The 14359-nt window shown below is 39.4% G+C and overlaps 1 protein-coding gene across 1 annotated transcript; it reads right to left on the bottom strand.

Annotated features, from left to right (window-relative positions):
• Positions 1-476: 476 nt before the first annotated feature.
• Positions 477-2087, bottom strand: LOC120150820 (probable sugar phosphate/phosphate translocator At5g25400). The gene has a single exon (XM_039163439.1). The coding sequence runs from the start codon at positions 1933-1935 to the stop codon at positions 886-888; it is 1050 nt and encodes a 349-aa protein (XP_039019370.1). The 5' UTR covers positions 1936-2087; the 3' UTR covers positions 477-885.
• Between the last annotated feature and the right edge of the window lie 12272 nt (positions 2088-14359).

Here is a 14359-nt window from a genome sequence, read left to right as displayed (position 1 = left end):
GAAAGTATAGAAGTAGACAAGAGCTTATAAAATTACAATATCCAACAAAATGTTGATGATTTTCATTGCTTTGATATTCGACACTGTCGATTCATCTTCTGGGAATGACCCGACTTAAATTCTCTACACAGGGATCAAATTATATAGGAACCAACTAGCAAATCAGCCTGAGAGAGGAACTGCCTAAGTGTAGAAAATGAACCACATTTATCATTATCGGTTAGACACAGTTTAGCATAACTAGATCAAAAATGTCATTGCCGGCTGACCTTTCTTCTGGAACAAGGGGGGCTAAGACAATGGTAAATATGACAAGAGCACATAATAGCACTGTCAAGCACAAAAACAGAGTATTCCAATCCAATTGCAAAAGTCAAAAGTCACAAAGGGATCGACAAAATGACCCGATGTATCTTATTAATTGAGCTGTAAGCTCTGCGAATATCACATTGTCATAAGTAGATGGAAGAAACATAAAGGAAAAATCATGCATTAAAATTCCACAAATGGAAGGAGTACCTACAGTAACATATGTGAACATCCCAAGAAAAGACAGAAAATTTAAATAAAGAACAACAAAGTACAGGGCATTAAGATCCTTCTTCCTCTACTAGCATATATTAACCTGTGAAATTAGCACCGATATGAGAATCACAATTGCCTGGTATTACTAAGAAATGGCCATAATGAGTAACATACGGAATGTAAACCTAAAAACACAACATAACAAAACCCAAATACAGCAGATGTAGTAAAAGAAATGTGATCCTTTTGCCCTTAAATGCAAACCCCCTTACGATCATCATCCAAATCACCCTCCCTTTAGCCCTTATTTGCAACCTCTCTTCCCATATTTTATATCCTAAAACCAATCACCGACGTGATCTAGCTCTGAGATTCACTCTTCTTGTCATTTCCTTCGCTTTCCCTTTCTTCCAACAACCTCCCAGCTTCCTCATCGGCCTGTGCAGTCTTCTTCTGAGCTTCTTTCGCCTTTAAAGCCTGTAACTTGGAATGATTATAGTAAGCGACACCCAAAAACGCTAGCCCATACCCAACCAAGTTGATGGGTGTCACGGTATCCTTAATGACAGACCAAGAGAATGCAATCAACAACCAGTCCTTCACCACCCCAGCTACATTCATGGTCAAAGCAGAAGTCTTCCCGACAAGCAAGAACACAGCTAGATTCAGAGCAAAAGCGCACAAAGAATTGGTCCCGAAAATAAAGAAATCGAAATGGAAACTAGATGTCTCTCTCAAAACCGGGAGCTCAACGAAAATCCATGGTACCAACAAGAAGACGAAACAGCAGGGCGCAACATAATACAGGGAAGTAATCGGGTTCAAGGTGATCCCTTTAGATGTAAGCAAGATTTGGATCATGACCAACCTGGTAGCCTCAAAAGCAACGGCTCCAAGCTGCAGAATCACTCCCCAGGTATCAAATCTAGCTTCACCGTAAGCTGCAATGGCAACCCCAAAAGAGATGGACAACATGTTGACCATTGTGTCAGTCTTAAATCCCTCCTTCTTAAAAAGGACCCCAATGGAATAAACAGCAACAGGCATCAGGGCTTTGAGCATCTGGATAAATGAAACAGACAAGTAAATGTAAGCGGAGTTAGAGAGCCAAAGGCTAAGAGAGTAAAGAGCGCCGATGGGAACAACGGAAGAGAGATAAACTTCTCGAGACATGGAGACAGGCTCGACAACTTTGAAGACTTTGATAAGGAGGAAAGCTAGGGTGGCACAAAAGGACATGTGGATCATGGTTAGGGAGATTGGGAAAGGCCAATTGTACATCTTCTTGTCCAGGATGTACTTGTTGTAGACGATTACGGTGAAGCTGAGAAAGATCCAGATTGCCACATATGAGTAGGAGAGAAGGATCTTTTTAATGACGCCGTCGCTCAAAGACCCGCCCTTGCCCATTGTTTGTTTTGGTTTTCGAGGGATGTCCGGATGGGGAAATGGTGGAGGAGGCGGTAGTGGTGGTGGCCGTGGGGAAGGGCAAGGGGTCAGAGCGGATTGCTGGGAAGGGGTTGATCTTGACTTTTGTGTGTGAGCGATGAACTGAGGAAAGATCCGGTGGGGATGGGATTACATAACCCCTATATATATCCTTCTAAAACTTTTAAGGTTAAATTATATATTTCATCACCCCGCCTATTACTTGGCTATTTTTTCGGTATATCATCGGTGATCGGTATTATTATCGATCTAATATCGATCAGATTATATTTTTTGATCTAATACACTTAGTAGGAAAGTGCGTTCTCTGTACCGCGTTATATACTGATTTGGCGTCACGAGGGTATAGCGCTCCCCCTGCCCCGCGATATACGGTGATCTGGCGCCACGTGAGTATAGCGCGCCCCCTGATCCGCGCTATACTTGGATATCTGACACGTGGGGTATAGCGCGGTGCAGGGGGCGCGCTATACCCCTAATTACCAACCCTTCACGTTCTCATCCTCCCTATAAATACCCCCATCCTTAATTACTTTTATCACACCAAATTCTCTCAAATTCTCTAAATTTCTCTCAAATATTCTCTTTTTAAGGTATATTTTATAATATTTTTACTATTATTTTTTACTTTATTTAATATTTTACTAATATAATTCTTTTGCAGATATATAATGGAAGACAATCTACTTCGCTCGGATGGAAATCATATATCTCTACACTTTGCTGATACGGTAACATTTTAACGTTTTAATTTAATTTAAATTATTAGTAATATTTAGTTGATTTATTTAATGCATGATTATTAGATTAAGAATTAAATATCTCGACACTTTACTGATACGGTAACATTTTAACGTTTTAATTTGATTTAAATTATTAGTAATAATTAGTTGATTTATTTAATGCATGATTATTAGATTAAGAATTAATTTTTGTAATTATTTATTTTTAGGAGAATGACCGTGTATTAGATCATTTTATTAGGAATCTTAAGTTAGTGATACCCAGTCGTGTCTTGCCGTATTTAGTAGAGGCTGGATTCGGTTACATAGGTAGATATCAGGGTCACTGTAACATAGAGCCAGACTTGATTTCTGCCTTAGTAGAGCGGTGGAGGTCGCAGACCCACACATTCCATCTTCCGTGCGGAGAGTGCACGATCACGCTTGAGGATGTTTCTATGCACCTGGGGCTTCCGGTGGATGGAGATGTGATATCGGGGATAGTTTCCGGTTCTTGGACTACTTTGTGTCGGGATAGTCTAGGACGTGTCCCAGAAAATTTTATCGGAGGTAGGATACCGTTAAATTGGTTAGATGCCAATTTTCGGGAGTTAAGCGCAGACGCCTCTGAGGATGAGGTTAAGATGTATGCACGGGCATGCATACTGCAGCTGATATGAGGGTTGCTGATGCCGGACAAATCGCAAAACCTAGTTCACTGCATGTGGTTGCGACATCTTAGCGACTTTCGTCTCGCCAGATCATTCAGTTGGGGCTCGGCAGTTTTGGCTTTACTGTACATGGAGATGTGTGGAGCCACTGACTACAGGCGTAATGTTATCGGCGGATGTCTCCTGCTGCTGTAGTCTTGGGCATGGTATCGATTGCCCTTTTTATGTCCCGTTGTGAAGAACCCATTCGTATTTCCACTACTTCTGAGGTAATTATAAAACTGATTTTGTATATTAATAATTTTATACAGCGTATAACAAATTTTTTTCCTTGAATAGGTGGTCTACTGATAGGAAAAATCATCAGGAGCTACCTGATGATTTAGAAAAAATTAGGGTGCTAATCGATCAGAAGGCTGGCATACAGGTATGAATTTTAATGTTTAAAAATCGATTTTAGATTATAGTTATATAATTAGATTATTATTTTGATAAAAATTATATATTATTTGTTTTAGTTTGAATGGATGTCATATTCTACTGATGATGTGAGGGCGGTGATCCCACCTGAGTTGAGGGGTCCATCAGATGTTTGGATGGCGATGGTCCCTCTGATCTGTTATACGACCGTCGAGTGGTACTCCACTGATCGCGTGCTCCGGCAGTTTGGTTGTTTTCAACCAATTCCGGAAGCACCTCGCAATATGGACGAGTTGCATAGCTTAGATAGACGTGGCAAGACAGATACAAATTGGCTGGTGAGGCATCATGAGTGGGTCGTGTTGTGGGAGGATCGATATCGGCGCCTTCCACGTAGAGAGCCCATTTTTACTGACTTCTTGATGTATGCTGAGGATTATTATGAGTGGTTCAACAGTAACGGGAAACTGTTTCTACTTCCCGAGGATGCACGAGGGCAGACCTTTCCACGACGTCGACAGAGACGTTCACCGACACAGCACCATCGTTCCCCGACTCGTGGACGGAGAGCAGGTGCTTCCGGTTTATCCTCAGCTGCACCAGTAGGACCTTCCCAGCAGCCACCGCAGCCATATATGATGCCGTCATCGCCTTTCCATTACCAGATGTCGCCGCCGCCTTCACCTAGTTTTATGACCCCGCCACCGCCACCGTCACAGATGACCCCTCTTGGAGGCTATTATGGGTCTATGTTTATATATTCGACTTGGGGTTCATATGCTGGATATTTGGCGGGTTCATCCTCATCACCCATGGCCGTAGCACAAACACCTCCTGTACAGTTTTCACACTCAGCGATGTCTGGGTTTTCCCAGTTTTCGCATGCCGGTGAGATAGTCAGTCATACACCTCCAGGGTCCTTATTCTATGGAGGTGCTTCATCGTCATCAGCTCCTCATCAACCTGATGTACCTGCTCAGGACGACGACGACGACGATGACGATGGTGACGACGACGATGATGATGACAGCGAGGAGTCAGAACCAGTGATACGAAGAAATCCTCCTCGAGACCGACAGCCACCGCCATGCGGAACACATTCGCGACGTAGGCATCAATAGATTTTTTTATTATATTTGTATTTACTTTATTTTGTTTAATTGTAATTTTTTATTATTTCTCATTTAATACTTACTTTATTTTGTTAAATTTGTTGGACTTTTTTTAATATATTTTAGTTAATTTTGTTTAGTACCATTTAATATCAGTTATTGTAATTTGGTTATCATTTACCATTTAATTCTTATTGTAAGTTTGTTGTATTTAAATATCAAATTGTTATTAGTTTGATAAAATTTAATAATTGTGTATGTTTTTTTAATCTTCATCAGCTATTATCGAATGACATTAACTTGAATTAAATGCAAATTAAAATACAAGAATTATTATTTGATAAACAAATACATCATTTCCTCATCAATTGTTACTTGATGACAACAGAAGTGGACATGTTTTTCTAGTGTGTCCTGGGTTTCTACAATGGCCACATCTTATGTCTTGTCTAGATCTTTTTCGAATATCCATATCGCAATGAATTCGATTGGATTTTGGACGACCACGCTCCCTCAATAAACTCGGATTTGGTACAATCGAAAGCCAATCTTGAACCTCATCAGGGTCTTTGTCATTACCTATGGGGGGAAACTCAAATTCGTATACCTTAAAAACTTCAGATAGTAGGTATACGGGATCCACAAAATGGTTATAGTCTTGACGTGTATGCGAGCAAGATGCTATCACATGAGAGCATGGATACTTTAGAGCTTGAAAAAACCCGCAGTCGCACGCTCTGTCCCTTAGATTTACTCTTAACGACACAACTTCAATCCCTTGAAGAGGTCGGGGAAACTCTGTGACACGAAATATTTCATGCCTTCTAGAGAAGCTTGTTACAGACATTCCATTTGATGTATCAATTTTTTTCTGTAGATCTGCAACTAATCTAGGGTGATAGACATGACCGCCTTGCATCCAGGTTTGAGCTTATCCCCCGAGCTTCGTAAAAAGCGCCCCCAAACAAAAATATGTAGTTTTTACCAAAGCCGCTACATGTAAGCGACGTGCACCCTTTAAGGTTGAATTGATTGCCTCAGCCAAGTTGGTTGTCATGTGTCCATATCGATATCCACCATCATATGTGTTCATCTACATTTCTTTATCGATGAGGCTGATGTAATCGTATCCTTCCTCGTTCTTCGCCCGCAAATCTTGAAGCATTGATTCAAACGTTTGAGGAAGTAGTTCGTAACCTGATCAAAAAATGTATAACTTACTAACTTGCTTTCTTTGCAAAATTAAAATGATCAAAAAATGTATAACTTACTAACTTGCTTTCACTTACCCATGCGCACAATTAATTGACGCTCGTCATTCTTTTTATACCTTCCATGATAGTTCGCAGTAATGTCTCGGAGACAATATCTATGTTGGACAAAGGGTGGTTGCCACATTGGACCCAAAGACTCCATTGTTGCTTTGATCCCAGCTCCGCGATCTGAAATGACACAAATATTTTCCCTCGTGATAACATGTGCACGTACATTTCGGAGAAAAAAGCCCAAGAATATGTATCTTCTCCTTCGACAAGAGCAAAAGCAATTGGAAGAATGTTGCGATTGCCATCTTGGACAGCTGCCAATAATAAAACTTGCTTGTATTTTCCATACAAGAAAGTCCCGTCGATCTGGACCACAAGCTTGCAGTATTTGGCAGCATTAACGCACTGTGGGTAACTCCAAAAAACCCGGTAGAATTGGCATCGATCGCGAAGAACTCGATCATTATGGTATGCATAGGAGGTTTCAAAGTCCACAATTGTCCCAAGATTCAACGTCCACACCAGCCTAAACCAACCTGGAAATTCGTTGTAAGATGCATCTGATTCGCCATGAAGTTTGACAATGGCATTTTGTTTTGCCAACCAAGCTTTTTTATAGGAGACGGTGTACCCATACTGCGATTGTATAGCTGAAATCAACACTGCAACAGCTATATGTGTAACACCCCCAACCCGTACCCGACCCGAATATGAGTCAGAGATACTACATTGACTTTAAAACACAACTCTTAACAAATAATAGTAAAATATTTGAACTTATATTAAGAAAATACGATAATATACATATTGTAATATAAGTTTACTAAAATATTCAGAGCATACACAACTTAACCCTTTAATTACATGCCAACTGCCATTTACATAACAAAATGACCTACTGATTAAGTTGCTTCTGATCTGGTGGTTGCAGGAGTAATGCTGTCAAGCTGCTTAACTTGTCTCGTCTACTTTCTCGGATCCTACGTGTGAAACACTCACACGCTAAGTCATCGACTTAGTGAGGCAATGTAATAATAATAACAAAGCAATGTAATGACCATGTCATAATGATATGAAATGAGATGCAAACATGTACTTAATCCATGTAGTCTACATCATCAATATCCATACCTGTAAGCATATTACTTTAGCATTCATGAATTTGTATTAATAAGTTTATTGGCCCATGATAGCATATTGAGAACCTAAGGTATCTGAGTAATGTGAGGTTGTGCACTATGCTGTCACCACAGCTCGTATAAATGCACCGAAGTGCCGCGTAGAATTGCACCGTAGTGCCATATAATGATGTCTATAAGGACCACATATAATTCCTTAAGAATCATATACATATACTAGAGATCAAGTATGTGTCTTTCCAAGACTTCACACATGTTCCACAGAATATATATATATCCCGAAGGACCGCGTAGAATTGCACCGTAGTGCCATATAATGATGTCCATAAGGACCACATAGAATTCCTTAAGAATCATATACATATACTAAGGATCAAGTATGTGTCTTTCAAGACTTCACACATGTTCCAAAGAATATACATATGTCCCGAAGGACCGCGTAGACCCTCTACCCTTGGCATGCCAACTATACATATAGTTCTCATCTACATAACATGGGCTTTTACATTTCACGTAGTCTATATCGCGTAGACATGTAAATTCTTACCTTTTCACATAGCTCATAACTTTTCCCACATAGTCATGTCATATAATGCATTTTATATGAACTCATGTCATGTCTCATAATACAGAATATGCTCATGTACCAAGATATAAAATCTAGACTTATCACAAGTCTAGAATGGAGTATATTTCTATAATTATGCTATGCATATGCACTCACATATATTTCTTTGCCTTTTCCTCGATCGATCCTACTTGTAGATTGTTCCCGAACTCGTGTAGGCTCGGTATCTACATAAACATAATTTCCAAGATGATTATCAGATGTCTATGTCTTGAAATTAAGCTTTAATAACTTACTAATTTAAGGAATTAATAGCTTAGTCTTTCTTTCTTTTCTTCTTTTCTTCTTTTTTTTTCATGGGTGAATCGGTTCCCCCCTGGGGGTATCGATTCCCCTCTAGCATACTGGAAATTCATATTCGTTGAGGGGGTATTGGTTCCCCTTGAATGGGTACCGATTCCCCTAGCCCAAAAATCCTATTTTGAGCTCGGAAATCATCTCATTTCAGTTCAAACATACATATTTCACTCTCTTTACTACTCTTAGCTTTCATACACTTACTTAAACTAATTATTATCCATTCAATACCTCTAAACTAAAAAAAACTAATCATCCATATAGAATTGAAGAATCTTACTCAAATTACAACTTGTTCTAATTTCAATTCTATTACCTCATACTTCTTAATTAACTTATTGACAAGTCAAAAATCTTATTCAAACTTCAAAAACTCATACATCTCAAAATTTCATCTAAAAACTCATTTTCCAAATCTATCTCTAAAACACTTATCTTGTTGTCTTAATGGCATATAAGCTTTCCTTTAGCTTATATAACATCCAAACTTCCATTTTCAATCTAAAAATCAAAGAAACTACCAAGGTTCAGATTCTTACCTTTACTTGCAAGCTTCACGTTTGGAGAAGGAAGAGAAGAAGATAAGAAAGAAGGAAGAAGAAATGAGACGATTCTGGAAACATTTGTTTCCTCCACAAGCCCCACGTGGGTTCTAATATAACCCCATAACATTTTTTTAATTATAATTTTTCCTTACAAATGACCATTTTGTCCTTACATACATTTCATATTTACTAACCATTATTTTTAACTATATAATTATTCTACTTTAATCACCAATTGTTGAAACTTTGCAAATTAATCACTAACCCGGCATGGAGGATGTTACAAATCTCCCTCCCTTAAGAAAATTCGTCCTCGAATTTTCAATAAGAAAAGAGATGGGGATACTGATTCCTCATATCCTCCTCACGCTCCCACGTTGCTTCTTCTACTTTGTGGTTTCTCCACAACACTTTGACCAAAGGAATAGTCTTGTTCCTCAATTACTTAACCTCATGAGCTAAAATTTGAATCGGTTCTTCCTCATAAGTCATATCCGGTTGTACCTCGATCTCTTCTGGATTTACGATATGGGAGGGATCCGATCGATATCTTCGAAGTATTGAAACGTGAAAGACATCATGTATCTTTTCCATCTCAAGTGGTAAAGCTAGCTGATATGCTACAGGTCCTACTCTCTTTACAATCTCATATGGTCCAATAAACCGAGGACTCAATTTTCCTTTTCGACCAAATCTCAACACCTTCTTCCATGGAGACACTTTTAAAAACACTTTATCTCCAACTTGAAATTCAATTTCTTTCCTTTTTAGATCTGCATATGATTTCTGTCTGTCTGTTGCAGCTTTGAGATTACTCTGAATTATCTGGACCTTTTCTTCTACTTCCTGAATCAACTCAGGACCAAGCACTTCTTTATCTTTGAGCTCGTACCAGTTCAAAGGCGTACGACATTTCCTTCCATAAAGAGCTTCATAGGGAGCCATTTTAATACTCGACTGATAGCTATTGTTGTAAGCGAACTCTGCCAGCGGTAAATACTTTTCCCATGATCCTTTAAATCCCATTACGCATGCTCTCAACATATCTTCCAATATCTGAATAGTTCTCTCTGATTGCCCATCAGTCTGAGGATGAAAAGCCGTACTAAAGTTTAAACGAGTTCCCAACGCTTCATGCAAAGATTTCCAGAATCTAGAAGTGAATCGAGGGTCTCGATCAGAGACTATGGAAACAGGTACTCCATGCAATCTAATAACTTCTCTAATATACAGATCTGCATACTTTTCCATAGAGAAATCCGTTCTAACCGGAAGGAAATGCGCTGACTTAGTTAATCGATCAACAATTACCCAGATTGATTATCTTTTGTTCGGAGTCAAGGGTAACCCCGAAACAAAATCCATCATAACATTTTCCCATTTCCATTGAGGAATGAAAAGCGGTTGCAATAATCCTGATGGAACTTGATGCTCGGCTTTGACTTGTTGACATATCAAACACTTAGACACAAATTCGGTGATGCTTCGCTTCATCCCTGACCACCAAAATCGATCCTTCAAATCCATATACATCTTGGTTCCACCCAGGTGCATCGTTAACGGACTGCAATGAGCCTCTGATAAAATTTCTTTCTTCAAGTCATCATTGTCAGGTATTACAATTCTTCCTTTACAATATAGATTTCCATCAGACTTAATCTCAAAGTCTTTAATTTCTTTGTTCTTTACTTGTTCAATTCTTTTCAAACACATTTCATCTTTACTTTGCAATTCTCCTATTCGTTCCAACCATGCTGGTTTAAGGGTTAATTCTGCACAAAGACCACCGTCTCCCGTTAAAGATAATCTTGCATCCATAGCTCGTAAAGCTGCAAACGTCTTTCTACTCAGAGCATCTGCTACCACATTAGCCTTTCCGGGATGATAGTCAATTATCACATCATAATCCTTTAAGAACTCTACCCATCTACGTTGCCTCAAATTCAATTCTTTTTGAGTCATCAGGTACTTCAGGCTCTTATGATCCGTATATAAGTAACAACGCTCCCCATAAAGATAATGACGCCAAATCCTGAGAGCGAATACTACAGCAGCCATTTCTAAATCATGAGTGGGGTAATTCCTTTCATGTGGTTTCAACTGTCTCGATGCGTACGCTACTACCTTTCCTTCTTGCATTAATACATACCCCAACCCGTTATGGGATGCGTCACTGTATACTACAAAATTCTTGTCAGATTCCGGTTGAACCAATATTGGAGTTTCTGTCAGAATTCTCTTTAAAGCTTCGAAACTTTCTTGACATTCCAAAGTCCAAACAAATGGTACGTTCTTTCTCATTAACTTTGTTAGAGGCAACACAATCATCGAAAAATTATTAACGAATCTTCGATAGTAACCAACAAGTCCAAGAAAACTCCGAACTTCAGACACATTCTTAGGAACTTCCCAATCCATTATAGCTTTAACCTTTTGAGGGTCTACTCTAATCCCAACTGCCGAAATCACATGCCCCAAGAAAATTACTTCCTTTAACCAGAACTCACATTTGGACAATTTGGCATACAACTTTTTATCTCTTAAAATTTGCAAGACAATCCTCAGATGTGTGCTATGCTATTCATGGGATTTCGAGTACACCAGTATGTCATCAATAAAGACAACAACAAACTGGTCCAAGTAGGGCTGAAAAATCCTGTTCATAAGATCCATGAAAGCGGCAGGTGCATTCGTTACTCCGAATGGCATTACGATGAATTCATAATGACCATATCTCGCTCTGAAAGCTGTCTTCGGAATATCTTTCTCCTGGATCTTCAATTGATGATAACCCGAACGTAGATCGATCTTCGAAAATACCGAAGCTCCTTTTAGTTGATCAAACAAGTCATCAATGCGTGGAATGGGATACTTGTTCTTGATGGTCACCTTATTAAGCTGTCGATAATCAATACAGAGACGCATTGATCCATCATTCTTCTTAACAAATAACACCGGAGCTCCCCAAGGTGACACACTTGGTCGAATAAATCCTTTTTCTAACAAATCTCGCAATTGATTCTTTAACTCTTGCAATTCTTTCGGAGCCATCCGATAAGGTGCCATTGCAATTGGAGCGGTTCCTGGCATTACTTCAATTTGAAATTCTACATCTCTATCCGGAGGTAATCCTGGCAATTCAGCAGGAAAAACATCAGGGAACTCTCAAACTATTGGAATTTCCTCTAACCTTTTCTCTTGAGCTCTTGAATCCATCACATTTGCAAGAAAACCCTGACATCCTTGTAGCAATAATTTCTTGGCAGACATCACTGATATTACATTTGCTAAAGGATTACACATTTCACTGATCACATTAACTTCTATTCCTTCTGGACTCTTCAGGGTTATCTTTTTAAATCTACAGTCGACATTCCCATAATAATGAAACAACCAATCCATTCCCAGAATCACTTCAAACTCGTCAAAGGGTAATTCCATCAGATTAGCAGGGAATTCAATTCCCTGAACCTTTATGGGACACCCCTTACAGACTTTGTCCACCTGAGTACTATGCCCTAACGGATTAGTTACTATCGTCACATTACTCGTAGCTTCTATAGGAATCCTCAACTCCTTTACTAACTTACTTGTAATATAAGAATAATTAGAACCCGGATCAATCAGCACCAATACTAATTTATCATACAACTGAAAAGTACCTGCTATAATAGCAGGGTCATCACGGTCTTCACTTGTCTTTAGATTGTATACCCGAGCAGTGGATCGAACTTCAGGTTGAGCAGAGAATTCAGACGGGTTCCTTCCTCTGCCTCTTCCTCGTCCTCTTTGTGAGGAAGAACCAACTCTTCCAGATGGTGCAGGCTCACCAACAATCAAGGGACAATCCCGGATAAAATGTTCGTCATCTCCGCATCTAAAACAAGTCCCAGCAGCCATACGACAAGCCCCATAATGGTTTTTCCCACAGTGCTGACACTGTCTCCCTTGACTCAGAGTAGATCTCCCAGCACCAGATTCCACTGACTGCGTCTGTTTAGGTCTTGCCTGACTTGCTCCTCTAGCAGACGATGCAACTGATTCTGATCTAGTTTGTGATCGAAATCCCGAGTCTCTTCCCCTTTTTGTTGGTACTGAGCTAGAAGAAGTAGTCGTTCTCTTTGATGTCTGAACTCTTGAGTCCCCAAATCTTTCATTCTGAGCCCTTTCAAGAGCTTTTGCACGATTGATCACCTCCTGGAACGAGGACAAGTTTAATAGTATCAACATTTCTTTAAGTCTAGGGCGCAAGCCCTCCACGAACCACTCGCAAGCATCTTTTTCAGTAGGCACAAGCTCAGCTGCAAACCTGCTCAGCTTATTAAACTCACATTCGTACTCATATACGGAGCGGCTCATCTGCTTCAAATTCATAAACTCCTGCTTCATTTTTCGGATAAACTGATCTCCAATATACTTGTTTTTAAATTCTTCTAAAAATAAAGACCAAGTCAACTGGTCGGTTGACATCCTCATGGTGACGTTCGTCCACCATATCCTTGCCTGACCCCTCAATAAAGACACAGCTCCATCTAATTTCTCCACTTCGGAACAGTGGAGACCATCTAACATGATTTTCAAATCATTCAACCAAAGATCCGCTGACACTGGACCTTCCTCAGCTTCTCCCTTAAATTCGGGAGCTCCTAAACCTCTCAACTCTTTTGCTACATTAATTCTTTGAGTTAGTGGAGCAGAAGGTTGAAGACGCATCAGAATAGCGTCTAATGTTCTGAAGAACGTATCTTGATCTTGCACAGGCACTCCTTGAGATGCATGTTCTTCACCTTGCCTGGCCAGGGCAGGTGAATTACTGCTTTCAGCATGCCTATCTTCTCCCGCTTCACTTCGGGAGCTATTATGTCCGGACATCTAATAAGAATAAACACATTGTTCTATTAGTGAAACAACATACTCATACTATACCAGATCAGAAGTTCTCACTATTTGTTGGCATGTATTCCATTTAAAGACTCTATAGACTCTGGTTTATGCCTAGAATCGGCTAAACCATAGCTCTGATACCATTAAATGTAACACCCCCAACCCGTACCCGACCCGGATATGAGTCAGAGATACTACATTGACTTTAAAACACAACTCTTAACAAATAATAGTAAAATATTTGAACTTATATTAAGAAAATAATATACATATTGTAATATAAGTTTACTAAAATATTCAGAGCATACACAACTTAACCCTTTAATTACATACCAACTGCCATTTACATAACAAAATGACCTACTGATTAAGTTGCTTCTGATCTGGTGGTTACAGGAGTAATGCTGTCAAGCTGCTTAACCTGTCTCGTCTACTTTATCGGATCCTACGTGTGAAACACTCACACGCTAAGTCATCGACTTAGTGAGGCAATGTAATAATAATAACAAAGCAATGTAATGACCATGTCATAATGATATGAAATGAGATGCAAACATGTACTTAATCCATGTAGTCTACATCATCAATATCCATACCTGTAAGCATATTACTTTAGCATTCATGAATTTGTATTAATAAGTTTATTGGCCCATGATAGCATATTGAGAACCTAAGGTATCTGAGTAATGTGAGGTTGTGCAC

This window comes from Hibiscus syriacus, unplaced genomic scaffold (assembly GCF_006381635.1).
Source record: "Hibiscus syriacus cultivar Baekdansim isolate YM2019G1 unplaced genomic scaffold, ASM638163v2 tig00002793_pilon, whole genome shotgun sequence".
Taxonomy (NCBI): domain Eukaryota; kingdom Viridiplantae; phylum Streptophyta; class Magnoliopsida; order Malvales; family Malvaceae; genus Hibiscus; species Hibiscus syriacus.
This window is presented reverse-complemented; position numbering and strand designations above follow the sequence as displayed.